The sequence below is a fragment of the Periplaneta americana genome, chromosome 1 (genome assembly GCF_040183065.1).
Source record: "Periplaneta americana isolate PAMFEO1 chromosome 1, P.americana_PAMFEO1_priV1, whole genome shotgun sequence".
Taxonomy (NCBI): Eukaryota; Metazoa; Arthropoda; class Insecta; order Blattodea; family Blattidae; genus Periplaneta; species Periplaneta americana.
The window spans coordinates 76,412,313-76,429,744 of NC_091117.1; the positions used below are offsets into that span (position 1 = coordinate 76,412,313).

The window sequence follows — 17,432 nt, forward strand, 5'->3', positions numbered from 1 at the left end:
TCAGGGACATATTTCTTTAGGCCTATGTGTACTACCAGAACCATTTGATTAATCAAGGATACAAGTTTATTCAGCTATTGAATGCATACATTTATTGTTATAAATGAATGCTTCAAAATTACTTTTTCCACGGAAGTAACATTTTTTCATTAATTTGATGTTACATCCTTTTTCGAGGGAGGTCTTCAATTAAATAGAAATTTCTTGCAATGTTCGGGTAATTTTTATTGTGCCGTTTATGTGAGCCAGTAGTAATATGCCTAATTGTTTTGTTCTTGGTGTAAATCCGGTTATATAATCTGTAAGGAAGTAAGACGTTTCTTTTTTCAACCCAAAGATTAGGCTATTTTTCAGAAGTGGTGTAGAGCAATTCCACGGAGACAGAAAACTGTATGCACGTTCTTATATCTGTAACATCCATTTTTCTGCGGTTTTGATAGTAAGAGCCGATAAACTTATTATTGATGGTAAAGAGGTAGGACTTCCACAGAAGAACTGGTGACCAAAACCGGATGCCATACCACATATTTTCCCGAACTTGCCTCGATACCTTAAAAAATTAAAAGAAAAGAAAATCTCCATCCAATCCTTTCTCATAACAATACACCCTTACCAGATACCGTCTATGACCAATATTCCATCGAAGCTAAATAACCCAGTAGTTGATATAGCATCGTTAAATAACCAAGTAAAAAAGAATTGGACGTGATACCCGAAAATCAGAAGAACACCGTAGCTGATCTGGCGCTTGTGTGCATGTATGTGCCATTACTCCACACCTGGATGTCCAAAATTGTCTAGTTGCTTTGACTGTAATCTCTTTTTTTTTACTTGATTATTTAACGACGCTATATCAACTACGAGGTTATTTAGCGTCGATGGAATTGGTGACAGCAAGATGGTACTTGGCGAGATGAGGCCGAGGATTCGCCATTGATTACCTGACATTTGCCTTGCGGTTGGGGAAAACCTCGGAAAAACCCAAACAGGTAATCAGCCCAAGCGGGAATCGAACCTGCGCCCGAACGCAACTACGGATCGGCAGGCAAGCTCCGGTGGCTCGTAATCTCTTCCAATGAATGAAAGCCAGACCAGCATTTCAGCTGTTTAGTGCGAGTTTTTCAAAATCGATACATTCTTTAGAGTCATAAACTGTGATGAGTTCGAGGGAAGTGAAAATACAAAAGAATATACAAGGTGAATGAACGGCCTTGCAGATACAATGAACTCAAAGACTCCCTCCTCTGCCCTTACAAAGGATTTTAGAAAATATATTACACGTAACTGGCAACACAAAGAACACGTCTGCCTAAGAAAGAACCCTTGAATTATTTGAAGTGACAATTCAGAGCACTCACGAAATTTATTCATTCTTGTGGGATAGCAGATTTAAATATATTCTGACAGAAAAAAATTTAACCAGGATCCTCTAAAGCGACATATCGGAATTATAAAATGATTGTCTTGTGATGATCATCATAGACTTTCTACTGTACATCTGAACATTTTTCAATCTCTATGCCGGTTAAAAAATGTGCTATATGCAAGTGCTAATTGTGAACCTCTAATTGCATCCAAGTACCTAGCTTCCACTTCATTAAATGTACATGTTTAATTATTAATTATTTTATTTTTAATAATAGCACTTCTGTCGTAATTAACGAAAGTGTTTTCAGTAACAAAAATACAGTATAATGCTGCTTTGTATGTAGGCTACAGGTTAGTCTGATTTACAATTTTATTACATTTCCACATCATAAGATATTTCTGATCAAGCATATGAGAAAGTATATTGGTCTCATGGAAAAAGTCGTTAATTTAATACCCTCCAATAAGCAGCATACAACAACTTAATACAGTGCTACTAAATTGTTTTAATTAAAAAAAAACACAAAATAACCTAGATATTTCAAAAGATCAAAACTTGCATTATCATAGATATAATATCGAAGCTTAATTTGTAAGCCTGAGTTGCAGTAATATTACTTGTTCCCCCTGAATTATGTATAAATCAGTTACAACTGCAACTAATGGATAAATAGTAGATACAAACTATTGGTGAAAATAAAGGGTCTCCTTTATTACATTCTTCTTTGTGTATAAAAAACATAATTTCATAGCAATGGGTACTTTATAATGTCATAAAAATGTTCATTTTTGCGAAGCTGTACTTCTTTTTTGCGTACTTCTGGTAGAAGCCGGCACAATGTTCCAATTTTCGGTAATTATTATATTTACTATTCAGGGGTGTATTATAGCTCACAATTTGTTAATGTAGTAATGTTACATTTTTTAAATAAGTAAAATATTGCGACAAAGTACTCTACAATGCATTCTTATGTAATCGGTTATTTTTAAAACCTTTTGCATTCGATCGAATAGCGATCCTGAAACTGTGTCGGACAACAGAGCTAGCACCACTCGGCGCCGAACTACTGAACTAGAGGAAGTTGCGTCACTTTCTCTTCTACTCGCTCTGATAACTGTAAAAAAGCACATGGAATTCAGTGGCATTTTGTCTCTGCAGTGGCTGAGTGATCACATCTTCAGCCTGTCTCGCAGGCGGTCCGGATTCGAGTCCAGTTCAGGACTGGGATTTTTCAAATCCACAGTGATACTTATGGGGTTTTCTCGGACTTCTCCCGTTTCCCCATATTAGACATCTACAAAATTCCGTCACCATTTCTCCATTTCGTCATCATTCCATAGTATCACAGTCTAGATATACAGTCACGAAGCTTGAGTTTATGAGGGTGCTAGGAACAATAGACTGTGCAGTTACTATTTCGTATTGTCTGTAATGAGGCGATAGTAGCGATCCTATCTATGGATGCATATTTACTACGTATGTTATTAAATTCCTCTGATAAAATTAGGCAAGAAATTCTCCATCGCTTCAATAATATTTGGAAAACAGGCTTTTATCCTAAAACTTGGAAAAATGCAATTGTAATTCCTATTCTCAAACCAGGTAAAGACAAATTGGACCCTAAATCATACAGATCGATATCTTTTACATCCTACATTTATAAATTACTGGGATGCATTGTTCACAGAAGATTAACCTGGAGACTTGAAACTTTCAATCTTTTAAGCCCATATCAGTTTGGCTTTAGACCATCATGTGGCACAACTGAAGCTCTATTATATTTTGCTCAAAAATTTATAAAGGTTTCACAGAAAAGAAGACCACATTAGCTATAAAGATAGACTTTGAAGCAGCTTTTGATAATATTCCACACAAATCCATTTTATTACAATCTATGAAACTTGGTACCGTATCAAAGGTAGAGAGCTAAGATTTCGACATTCTTTTCTTAACAAAAGAACAATTCAAACCTCAGTAAATAATCATTTATCTTTATCCAAAAAAATTATAGTTGGTATACCCCAAGGTTCTGTTTTAAGCCCAAATTTATTTAATATAATGTTACATGACTTACTTGATGTTTCACCTGAGGTAAAAGTAAGTATCTATGCAGATGATGTTACAATATGTACGAACAATGATCCACACGAATCAATTAAGAGTTATACAAACAGCTGTAAATAGTATTAGTAATTGGGTATCCAAATGGCATCTATCTATCGCACAATCAAAAACTGAATATAATGTCTTCACAAGGAGATATAGCTTAAAAAACTATACATCTCACATTTATTTGAATAATCAAGAAATTCAGTACAATCCAATTCCTAAGATCCTAGGATTAATTTTTGATGAAAAACTTGTATGGAAAACACATTTAACCAATGTTGCTTCGCAGTGTCTACCACAATTAAATCTCTTGTAATTCATAGCGAATAAGGAATGGGGATCAGATATCACGACAATGCGTTTTTTTATAATGCTTATATACAATCAAAATTGACCTATGGATGTGAAATATGGGGAGGAGCATCAGCAACTTATCTACAAAAATTTCTGTTCTTCAAAACTCAGCCTTAAGATTATGCCTAGGAGTATCAAAAGTCACAACAACTGTTGCCCTAGAAATTGAATGTAATATTCAACCAATCAGACACTATGTATTACAAAAGGATCTAAACAATAATCAATCTTCTTAATGTAATCAACTGTTTGCTGACAACATAAAGTCCACTATAGTCCACTGTAGTCTATTCAGTTGTTGTTTTTCACGAGAAATGAGGGGTATTTTGATCGGTGTTCATTATAGATGCCTGTTGCCAGTAGCCAGAGTTGGGGTGTAGTCAATATATACTCTTCAAGTGATATCTCTATCCAGTGCTTTTGCTTCAGCAAAGTCTAATTTTATAAACCTGTGCATCAACAATTGGCTCTCTTGTGATAAAGGAACCAAATGACTTGGAAACGAACAAAAACTTTCCCAGACATGTTCAAACATTTTTAACAAGAGCAAGAAAGGTTACATTGTCACACAATATTGTACCTATTCCGATTTCATCTTTCTGATAATCCTACTTGTCTGTGGTGTAATAATCATGATGAAGATCTGGAACACATTCTTCTTTACCGTCCATCCATAAACCACAAAAGAAGTAAAATTAAAATCATCAGTACCAGTTGCAGAAGACACAGCCCTGCAGTATATATTGACTACACCCCAACTCTGGCTATAGCAACAGGCATCTATGTATAATGAACACCGATCAAAATACCCCTCATTTCTCATGAAAAACAAAAACTGAATAGACTACAGTGCACTATAGTGGACTTTATATTTTCAGCAAACAGCTGGATACATTAAGAAGATTGATTTCTAGCTTTAGTGCATATTATAGTTGGCTTGCATAATAGTGCCTTTTATGAATGTTGCTTCATAGAATCTTGTATTTCCATGTTATTTGTCTATCGAGGAAAAATAAAAGAAAGCTACTGGTAACATGGTTTTGTGTCATCCCACCTGACAATTAGTCTTCAGACTTTCCACTAAATCCTTTCTTTGTTACACTGGACTCTCCAATCCCCAAGTCTCGATTGTTACAAGGTGGAGACCAAAATATTGAAAGAAAGAAAGGCAGAAGCAGCATGCTTGCAAAGTGCAATTTATTATACTTTTGTATCGAATTGTGAAGTGTTGTTATAGCTCCAATTAGAACTGCAAGAAGAGATTTTGTGTCAAAATTGAGGGAAAGGAATTTCTAAAGACGAACGGTCACATAGTTTATTGTGAGTGTTGTAATAAATACTGACATACTTGTGTATTTTGGGGCACGCGATAACGTCGCGATTAAGGCGAAAACTGCAAAGTCTGAAGGTCTCGGGTTCGATTCCTGATGGGGTCATCGTCATCCAAAAACGCAAAAGGCTTACAATTCGACCTCACTTTGTCCCAAATTTCTTCGTTAAATTATGTACCTGTCATTCTTGTGACACAGAAAGATCATTTTCTATGTTCAAGAACTTGTTTCAGATAAATACACGAGCTTAAATGAAGACAATTTAAAAAAATTAGTTGTAGTATATTGTTTCAAAATAAAATCAAAATGTAACAATGTAGAACTCAATTTTGATGGTGCATATTTTTACTGTTTTTTTTCCCCTTCATTGTGCGTGTTTTGCCATATGATAGTGCATATGCATGCATGTTTAAGATTTGATAGTGCATGAAAATCCGGGCTCTAGTTAGGAGATAAAATTATATTCAATAAATTTCATTCTAACTTCTCTATCATATGTCCTGTCTTTATAAAATAAATATATAGATGCATAAAAATTTTAACTTGATGTCAGTCCTATTTGTAAACTATGATTTACTCATATTTTTTTTAGGATGGAAAGGATGATGATACTTAACGACGTTGTATCAATTAGCAAGTTATTATCAATGGAATTGATGAGAGCGAGATGATATTTGGTAAGAAGGGCCGAGGATTCGCCTTATGATTATCTGATGTTCGTCTTCTGGCTGAGGAAAAAATATCCCACCAGATAATCAGCTCAAGCAGGAATCAAACGCACGCCCAAGCACAGCTCAAAATTAGCAGGCAAACACACTACAGTCTGAATTATGCTGGTGGCTTCAGTTTAGTAGTAAAGTGTAATGACACGTAACAATCCTACGACTATAGCCACTATTGCAACGCTTATCCAAAAAAGTAAGACCGTTTTGAAAAATTGCTATTTTATTTTATGTGGAACTATAGGGTGGAGAACTGAGGAACTGACAGTCACATAAAAATGAAAACCTCCCTCCCTGTTCTCCTTGTATATCCCCTTGTTATCCTTGAAATTCCCTTTTGAGCTATGTGTTTCTTCTCACTAGGAAAGAGGGAAGAGGGATAATTTGGGAATTGACAGTCACGTAAAAATGCAACATCCTCTCCATTGTCCTCTTTGTATTCTTCCTGTTCTCATTATATTATACTTTGTTCTCCTTGTATCCCATTTGTTCTTATTATTTCACATCTTGCTCCACCCACACGTAGTTCTACGTAAATATATTCAGCACAGTATACCTATGCACCTGTCGACAGTCAATGGCACCCACGCATAGTTGTTCATAAAGATATGCAGCATATAAATTTCAAGTCCCTGGGATGAAAATTGGATTTTGCATGGCTATTTGAGGTTTTAATTGTGTGTACTGTAAAATCACAAACAATGGTAGTAAAACAACGATAATCTCACAAATAGCTCCCAGAAAAACCAAAACAGAAAGACAGAAATAGCCATGTTCAGATTAACTACACGATTGTTTCTCAGCATATTCCCAAAATAAACACCAAGATATCACTGCACTAACAACTGAAAAAAAAAAATCTTGACACCAGAACGACAGAGGGTCACCTCTTTCCACATCCAGCCACCAAATCAGAACAAGAAGAGTGGTCAACCTTCTATAGTATGAGACCGACAAGTAGCATAAAAGCTAAGGTCAGTATCATTAAAAAACAATAAACTAGCTACTTACAATAAAAATCAGCGACGCATCTTCACAGTTTCCAGTACTATCTAATGTTACTACTTCAGTGAGTCAATATGAAACAGATGATTTAGTGACTTAAACAATAACTTAGTGCACAAGTTACGTATTGTAAACACAACTTTTTTGAACATAAGATCATTGTACAGCAGGGTTTCTCAACCTTTTAAAGATTATTAGCACCGGCCACATGTAATAGTAAGTGAATGAGAACCATGAAATTGAATAGACTTAATAGGCCTATATGAATATACAAAGCTATTATTATCATACGTCCCAGAAAAGAGCGGCTGGCTGGCTGCATCCTGCATGGTTCCCACTGAGTGCATAACCATTTCTCCGGCGCTTCTCCAATATAATTATAACAGTACTAACAATAAATGTTCAATAATTTGGACTTACAATGCTCACAGTAATTGTTGAAAATGGCCCCCGTTTGCCGCCACACACAACTGACATCTTCTGATAAACGAATGAACAACACTCTGAAGTTCCACATCATTGATAGCTTGGATTTCTTCTCGTATATAGTCTTTTAGTTCATCTATAGAACAGGATTTTTCCTATAAACCCTATCTTTTACTGTTCCCCATAAATAAAAGACACAGGGTGTTACATCTGGGCTTCGTAGATTATTATTGATTAGTCTCGTACCGAAAATACGCCTCAATTCCCTTATTGACATGGCAGCTTTATGAGCAGTGGCGGAATCTTGTTGGAAATAAACTGACAATCGTTTCGCGTAAGAACACTACGTTTTCTGCTTGATTTTCGATTCTTCAATGAGCCTGTTTCTTTAAATCTTTTAGCGAGTCGTCTAATTGTTTTGGCAGAAGGCACAGGTCTGTTTGGAAACTTTATTCGAAACTTTCGTCTTGTTTTCGCATACGACCTTCTGTCTTTTACGTACATATTGTACATATACACATATTCACACAGTGGGAATTTGTTGCTAGGCATCACCTAAATACACAATAATCACTCAACTTTATACACTAACGTTGTGCACTTGAAGAATCGAGAGTTTCATTAAACGACTTCTAAGCACAATGAATGCCATATGGCTACTGGAGCTCGATTGCGCGAGAGAAACGGTTAGCACGCGGCAGAAACCATGCAGGGCGCAGCTGCTCTTTTCTGGGACATATGATAATAATAGCTCTGTATAAATAAAATAAATAAACAAATTAATTAATTTTAAAGAACTTACCAGGATAATGATATCCTTGAACTTGAATGTTACTCACAATTTCAATGATATCCAAGGAGAAGTTGCTTGTAACTAGACGTAACAGTCCTGCAGAAGTGAATTAGTCAATCGTGATCGTTTGTTCTTGAAGTATTTCATAAGTGAGAAAGTTTTTAAAAATTTTAACACTTTTAACGTGTCGTTAAACAATTTTAATTTTTTTTAACAAAGTGTTAACGTGAAACAGAATCAATGAAGTTTTTTCGCGTAGGTAAGTTGTTCCGAACATAACCAGACATCTAAGAAAAACATTTCGCAATATTTGGATTCTCTTTGTATCTTATGCTCTCCAAAGGCAATGAATTTCTCCTTTTAAACAAATATTTCAGAGCTAAGGACAACTGGAAATCTATCAATTGATGCTCCGCACATGGAGCCATATTATTCTGTTGTATAATATTGATTTTTCTGATTTAGTCCACACTGAATTAAAAGGAGTTACATACCTTGAAATACGGGAAGGTCTATCAGGTCTCTAAGATGTTATAATGAATGGATGGTAACACTATTTGTTCTAGTTTATATAACAAAGTTTGAATTGAAAAATGGATCTCAGGAGTATTCATATTCGCGAGCACTTTTTTTAATCTCATGAAGAGAGGACTAAATGTCATTGAAAGAGCACCATGGTGCTTGCGAGCACCAGGTGCTCTCCCTTAATTGAAACCTGCTCCAAATGTATTTGGATAAAGCACATTCACTCTTCTTACAAAATAGATAATCTCAATGAAAAATGTCACATTACAATAAAATGACAGAGTATAAAGGCATCTATGACGTAGTGCAGAGGGCGGCCACTAGAGGGAACCCAAGAGCTGGAACTTAAACTGAGACGATTCTGTCCGACACCAGGATGGGTAAATTAAATTTATGTTTTATTTAACGACGCTCATAACTGCAGAGGTTATATCAGCGTCGCCGGATGTGCCGGAATTTTGTCCCGCAGGAGTTCTTTTACATGCCAGTAAATTTACTGGCATGAGCCTATCACATTTAAGCACACTTAAATGCCATCGACCTGGCCCGGGATCGAACCCGCAACCTTGGGCATAGAAGGCCAGCGCTATACCAACTTGCCAACCAGGGCGACCCGGGATGGGTGGCTTAGTGGATACAGCATCAGCACGTAGAGCTGAAAACTCGGGTTCAAATCCTGGTGCCTGAGAAATTTTTTCTCCGTTCCATTACTCTTTCATTGTATGATGACTCAGAGTATCTGCATGGAAATATCATATGTACTTCGGTACATTAAAATAATATATATGATATGCGTAAATCACTTCGTGATTTAAGATGGCGCTTATTCTGTCGGATCCCGGCCAACTAGTCACTCATAACGAGTGCACCTCAGCACATGTGTGGACTTCAGTCCTAAGTTCATAGACATCTATGACGTAGTGCAGGGGGCGGCCACTAGAGGGAACCCAAGAGTTGGAACTTAAACTGAGACGATTCTGTCCGACACCGGGATGGGTATCCAGTGTGGCTTAATGGATAAAGCATCAGCACGTAGAGCTGAAAACCCGGGTTCAAATCCCGGTGCCGGAGAGAATTTTTCTCCGTTCCATTACTCTTTCATCGTATGATGACGCAGAGTATCTGCATGGCAATATCATATGTACTTCAGTACATTTATATAATATATAGTTAATAGGTATACTTGGTGCCAATTTAATTTCAGGAATAAAAAAATTTGTATGTTCATATTTTATTTATCTGATCTATAATATCGTAATAACAGACAATTCGTGAAGAGGAAACTACATTACAGAAGTTAAGATAGAAAGGATTGTCGTTATAAAAATATACAAGTAGGCCTTGTAGTATCTGAATTTAAAATAAGAGTGTTTTAAAAACGTCACTTTTCAGCACATCTATTAAACAACAAAAGGTATTTTTCGTTCCAAGCAGCATTCTTTATCACTCTTTAAAGTGAGAGAGGCCTTCAATTAATCTTACACTCTTGTGTCTACACATAAATATAGCCTACATACATATGTATATAATCACATTTTACATAGTACACATATTATAAACTATGTAATGAATACTTGGCAGTGTTTCTTGTACAATATTTCACTCATACAGAATTACTTTATTTTACCCAACACCTCCTGTTGCTATGTTATTTAATTCATAAATATTCTTTAGACCTATATTCATGTTACTGTTACTAGGAATAAGGAGTGGATAAAAGTATACAATAGGTACTTGTCACTAAACTCGTGGACAACATCTAGTTTACTCACTTGTATAATAAGTAACTATTATTTGTACATGGCTATAAAACACCTTTCAAAGGAAGTGAAAAACAGAGTACTACTTCCTTCAATAATTCAGCAATAGACCTACAAAGGAATCCATACATCGTATGTAGGTACACTCACTTTTATATACAAGTAAATTTGTATTAAAATTTGTTACAAGATAATTACATAGTCAGTTGTACTGGGAAGGTCTTCTACCAAAAATCACATTATATTATATATTGTAACCAATTTAATATTATAAATAGTCAGTAGCGAAGCATGACAAAATTTTTGGGTAAGCTGGGTTGAAGGCATGGTTCGGAAATAATGATTTGGCCATGTTTTACGTCGCTAAAAGGTAAACGAAATGTGGAAACACTCCTGGTTTTAATTAACTAAATTCTAAATTCATCTTATCCCCTCTTCGAAAATGTTTGGGAAAGCTCAGCTTACCCTGCCTACCCTGAAGCTTCGCCACTGTAAAATAGTACTAAAAGAATTTCAATATTAGGCACTTTCTGTATAGTCCTTTGCTTAAGAAAACAAATTACATCAATTTCATAACATATGTGCAAGTTTTTTGGTGTTCATTAACTTATTGCACTGATATACTTAATGCTGTAGTGTTAAAGCTATTCGCTGTGCATATCTCTGAGAGATTAATAATATTCCCAAATAAATTGGACACAAAGACCAATACGAACTACAGATCTCATTATGTCCATCGTATATCCTGATCCCAATTACCGATACCTTAAATACAGATTAGTGTTTTCCAGTCCTTAATACAAAATGCAGTCGTTTTCAATTACGTTCACGTTACAGTGAAATAAAAAGTGTTGCGTAAACCAGACACCTCTATCGACAAATCTAGAGACTGCTCAATAATAGGGCTACATTTATTATTATTTTTATATTTATTCAAGTTATATTTGCAAATATTATTTTCAATAATTGTCCACAATAAAGAAAATAAAAGATACGACAGAGAAACCTGATTAACTATTTTCAAATTAATATTGTAACTCTATGAAATTTTACAATTTTATTACGTAAATATATTATTACGCAATTAAAGACAGATCAAGTTCAATAGAGTCCAGGTCAACGAAACATCAAAGTCAACGAATTTCCTACTATCCTCATATAGAGGAAGTACATTGTGTATCATCAGATGGTTCTTTTAGACGGGCAGACATTATTGCTATTAACAAATGCTTAAAACGGGCTCTTGTTCTTGACCATACTATCCGTTTCGAAAGGAACCTAAATCAGGCCACCGAAGTTGATATTGAGAAGAAGTCTATATATGAACCTTGCACGCCTTATTTTTCTCAAAAGTACAACGTCCCTCTTAAACAATGGTCTGTCACTGGTTTGCTGTTTGGCAGTAGAGGTTCAATTACAAAATTCACATGGAATTATCTTAAGGAACTTCACATTCCTTTTGATTATGTAATGTCTATTCTTATAAATATTATCAAGGCTTCTCTTCAAATATTACATCATCCCTATTTCAATTAATCCATTTATATATTTGCCTTCAACAATTAACTTTCTTTTTTCTTTAATGTTTCAAATCACATTATATTGTACATGTTTACTGTATTCAGGACCCTTGTGGTCACTCAAATTCTTTGAGCTGATGTCTTTAATGAATAAATAAAAATTAATTTTCCACTGCACAGACCGTGGCAAGTGAGATTAGTTTACTGTCAAGTCCTGGTGGCCACTGCAAGAAAAATTTAAAGGCTGACCAAAGTGCATGCAAAATAAAAAAAAAAAGTCATGAAATTATAATTTCGCACTTACTCGCAGAAACTCCTATATTTCGCATTTTATCGCTGATTAGAAAACCACCGTAAGGTATGAAATTCCCTCTCTAAGGCACAATTATGTGATTATGTAGCATTTGGAAACTTTTCGCATTTATCGCGACTGCGAAAATCTACCATTTCTAATAATTATTAACAACAAATATTCTTGGGGTCAAAAAGACCCCAGATAATAAGTAGCATGGAATTCTAGAGCAGCTAAGTTGTGAGGGTAATAAGTTGTAAAATTTCAACAAAATTCGCTTTATTATTATCTATCATTATTGTCATCCGAAACAGTTTTGCGATGACCAATGTCTTGCCGAGCACACAGTAACACGACCCAGGCCATTGCTGCCACAGCTGAGTGGTTACGCAATATGTCATCTTTCTGTTTCTCGCTTAGCTTTGAAATCACTGTGCCACTATATTCACTTTCTAGAAAACTGTTCCATTTTACTATTGAAGATTTATGACATTCACAATCAATACGCTTTGCAAGTTTTTCTCCTATTTTTTTCCAATTGCAAAATCCAGATTTAGTGAAAACATGTTCAGCATTGCTTAAATCAGACTGAACGAAATGGCAGCAAGGATAAGAGAAAACTGCATATTCCTGCTCAGAGTATTCAATGAATTTATACCTATCAAATCGTTTACCATTAAAACTTATGTTCTTAATATAGCCTTTGAATTGAATTGAATTTAAGAGGGGTAGGGCTTTAACAGCGACCTGAAAGATCTATTGCACATCCCCATTATAATATCCTATCAGTCTGATAGTTCGATGTTCTTGATGAACTGAATCAAACTACGGACTGGGACAGTTGACAGCTCATCAAGCTTTGAAAAATGTTTTCCAAAGATGAGAGCTCTTTGATGAGCGAGTGCATTGCATTCGCATAATAGATGAGCTACAGACTCATCTCCCTGTGAATGACGAATACAGGTTGGATCTTATTATAGCCTACAACAACATTTGTTTGTAAACTAACTTAGGTGGTTTGCATGGGCCATTGTATGTCCCTGAATCTTTTGTGCAAGAGATAGCTATCACCTCATCAAACGCTTTAATTCTGTCACTGAATTTCGTTTATTGCCATTAACCTAGAGCAGTGGTCGTCAGCACTCGCTGAAATGTGCAATGGGTACGCGGTGCCATCCCATGTGCACCGTTGTGCAACAGGGAGAGATAGAGAGCATACCTGCTAGCAGCTAAGAGAGCACTATAGTGCACTGCGTTTTCCGCGGGTAAGAGAGGCTAGCCCCAGCGTGCTCTCTGCTGACGACCCCTGACCTAGAGGTTATCTGTCACAGAATTTTGCTTATCTATCACTGAATCTTTTTTGCAATAGGCAGTTATCCCATATACCAAAACCCCTAAACCAGGAGTCTCCAACCTTTTTTGTCAGCGGGCTGCATTGGCTTATACACGAGAGGTCAATGGCCAGATTGAAGAAAAAGTCAGTTCAACTTCAAAGACAATTTTCAAAGCATTAGGAATCATATATGTTTAAAGAGCAATACAAAATGTACAAAAACATTGGGAATCATAGTCAAAATTTGTTTTAATGCAATCTACTAATGTGAAACTTGACAGTCTTTTTGCTGCCCTAATTTATCTATGTCCAGTTTTATATCAGTTGTTGCGATTCACAGAAGTCTGCATGTGTGATTCTTGTTCTTATTCTTTATATTTTAAATGCTTCATTCGATTGAACTACTGTTCATACAAATGAGTGCTGTAAAATATGAATAGCTTGAACAATGAACTTTTTCATACTTCAGGATTTTTTTTTTTTTTTTTTTGAGAAATGTTGTTGTTGTTTTCTAATGCCAGGCGTTTGACAATAAAGTCATTTGACCTCTTGCACTCCAATATTTTTCAAAGATATTATCATGGCACAGATTTTGAGGTGTTCTGAATCCATTTCTTGGTTTGAGTTGCACAATGGGCAGTTAGGGGACTGATATATTCCAATTCTATGCAGGTATTTGGCCAAACAATCATGGCCTGTTGCCAATCTAAATGCAGCTACAGACTATTTTCGTGGTAAATCGGGAATTAACTGTGGATTTTAATGCAGAGAGTTCCATTTTTTCCCTTGAGATTGTGTTATCAAATTTTGTTTGTTGAAGTCTAAGTATGTAGATTTAATAAATCTTTTCACAGAGTAATACGTAGATTTAGTAACAGGTCTGTAAGTAGCAGTGCTGCCCTTCTTTGCTAAAGCATCCGCATTCTCGTTTCCCAGGATTCCACAATGGGATGGTATCCATTGGAATACAATTCTTTTATTGAGTGATATTAATTGAGAGAGCATTTTAGTTATTTCTGCTGTTTGAGATGAAAGTGTGTGTTTAGAGACTATTGATAGAATAGCTGCTTTGGAGTCTGACAATATAACTGCATTTTTAAATTTATTGATGTGGCATAGAAGATTCCTGAGACTTTCACTTATTGCAATGATTTCTCCATCAAAACTTGTTGTTCCATACCCAAGAGATCTATAAAGCGAAAAGAGACAGCACGTAACACCTGCACCGGCACCTTGTTCTCTGGAGATCAAGGATCCGTCAGTGTATAAATGAAGCCAGTTTTGTGGAGGGTACCTAATATTAATTGTCTCTAAAGACAATTGTTTTAGTATTTGAGTGTTTACTTCTGATTTTAGTATTTAAGGTAAAATTTTTGAGAAATGTACATAGAATAGAAATCAACAAGCAACTTGTCATTTTGAAGGTCTGCAACTTCCAGTACACAACTCGACAGATGTATACAAACTAACATGCAATAGTTGCAATGACTTATACAATGAACAAACTGAAAAACCTTTTCAAAGATGTTACATATCACAGCCATAACTAAATCACACAACAACTCAATCTACGTAGAACAATAACAAACTCCAACCACTACTACAGCAACATAAAAACTCACATGAAAATACTACACATTCAACCAAAAAACCAGAAACTTGAGACTCTTCAATAATACTAAATTTATAGATACAGAAACTTATCCACAAAACATCCTCAACATTCAATTGAATTTCAGAACACACACCCTTTTCAATACAACACTATCAGTCATGAACACACCCCACCATAACAGGAAGCCAGAAGATTGCGCGAGAACTCACTAGAATTCAGAGAATGATGGAAATTACATCGAAACAAATCAATAAGGTAAAATAACATGACAACTTAAGTACCTATTAACACAGTGAAGTTGTTATTTATTTCACTTAAATATTTCATCCCGCACTGCTTAAGGTAGGCAGACAGGCCACGGGTTGGAAACCCCTGCCCTAACCCATCAATGAACTCAGATCTATCTGTAACAAATCTTGGAAAGCAAGTCTCTGTAAGCTCTTTTATATACAAATATCTGCCTTTTATTATCTTGTCTAAGTGCACAATGCATTGTACTGTAGGCCTATATTCGTTTGTTTCTGCTTTTAATATACATTTGCCTTTTCTGGCTCGTTGGCTAGGCCAGGGGTTCCCAACCAGTGTGTCGCGCAGCTCCATGGAGTGTGTCGCGAAATTTTGGAATTGAAAAATAAATTGTATGCCATCCAGAATGTCTCTTTACAACGCATTTTTTATTTGCAACATATTTTGAGACAGACTTTACTAATGAAAAGTGAACACTTGCAACAATGCTCAGTTCAGTTTTTCCACCATAAGACCACATATAGAGAGAAATTGTGCAACCCACCAAGTGCAGACTTCACATTAATTTAAATAGGCGAGTTTTCAAAAATGATAAAAATTTTTATCGGACATCCAGTATAGATAGGTTGGAATTTTTGACACATACCTTTTTTTTTTTTTTTCTAATGCCACTCAAGCTCCTACTTGTTCTTTTAAATTTTCGACTGTATGTTAACACCAACCTATCTACAACACTGAATGTCCGACACTACATAGAAGTTATCAGTGCTTTTTTCTGGCGAAAAGCGCTGGAACGGTGATTCGGCACGTTTTTGTTGCATTTTTCATCATGAAACCGAAATATGTGTGAATAATTATGTTTTTAATATAATTTTTCTTTGAATTCAGCTTAGATCTTTAAAGTCTTAGTTGGACGAAAACGAGGTTAAAAACAACAAAATTCCCGTGCAGTGAACAGTAGTCAACTCCCCGTCTGCTATAAAACATTCACCTTTTTCTCAAGAAGAAAAGTACTGGTTATTAATAATAATAATAATAATAATAATAATAATAATAATAATAATAATAATAATAAAAATCAAATAAGTGTGTCGCGATATCGTGGGCATTCAGTGAAGTGTATCGTCAGTCAAAAAAGGTTGGGCACCACTGAGCTAGGCAATATCACCTAAGTAGGCTATTCAATATGCGCTCGTTTATGTCTTTCTATGCTCGGCATGGTACAGTATATCAAAAGTTACGGCTGATTCACAATAAACCGGGAACGGAAACGACAACGAGATTGTTAACGGAGCTAATGTTAAAATAAATTTATTTAAATGTGAGAATTCATAATAGTTAATTGTGAATGTTCACATTTAAATACATTTATTTTAACAATATTTCCGTTCTCATTCTCGTTGTTGTTTCCGTTCCCGGTTTATTGTGAACCAGCCTTTACCTGTAATCTGCAGTACCAGCATAAGAGATATTCCACAAAATATACAATGAAATCTGTTAAACCGAAGAAACAGCAACTATAATGAGAAACTAGTATTGAATTGAACTCCTATTCTTCTTAACTAAATTAAAACTCTAAAATGTTATGAATTTTACCATATCTGAATTAATTCATTACAAAGTTTTCAAATCATAGAAACAAGTACCTAATCAGTGCATGAAAGTTAGTGTACTACAGTGTAGTAATTTGAAAATATTTCTTCACCCTGTTCAATATTTGTGGTAGACACAAGGGCTATTAAGCGCAGATGTTCATATTGACTGTTACTGTACCATATGTTGGGTAGAAAACATCTCAGCTCAGGTCGAATACATGCCAAAGGAACGTCAAGCTCTTGATAGGCCACATTTGCAGGAAAACCTTCAGAGAGAATTAAATATTAATACTGTAACTGCACTGCAAAGTGTTACAGAACATTCCTTAATATATCATAAAAGTGAAGCCTTGCTCTTTGCTTTCTGCAGCACAGTATTTGGAGATCTGGGTCAGCATAACGCTATTGCATTTAACTTCAAGTAACATATCATTTTA

General features: G+C 35.4%; 1 protein-coding gene across 5 annotated transcripts in view; it reads right to left on the reverse strand.

Annotated features, from left to right (window-relative positions):
* Positions 1 to 17,432, reverse strand: part of LOC138696746 (SET domain-containing protein 9-like) — a 135,419-nt gene that overhangs the window by 13,747 nt on the left and 104,240 nt on the right. For 4 of the 5 annotated variants that reach the window (XM_069822135.1, XM_069822124.1, XM_069822114.1 and 1 more), the window contains one exon: positions 9,850 to 17,261. The exons of the other annotated variant lie outside the window; for it this stretch is intronic. In XM_069822135.1, the coding sequence (XP_069678236.1) occupies positions 17,065 to 17,261 (197 nt within the window). In that variant the 3' untranslated portion in view covers positions 9,850 to 17,064. Of the gene's footprint in view, positions 1 to 9,849; positions 17,262 to 17,432 lie in introns of those variants that run through there. 5 annotated transcript variants of the gene reach the window in all.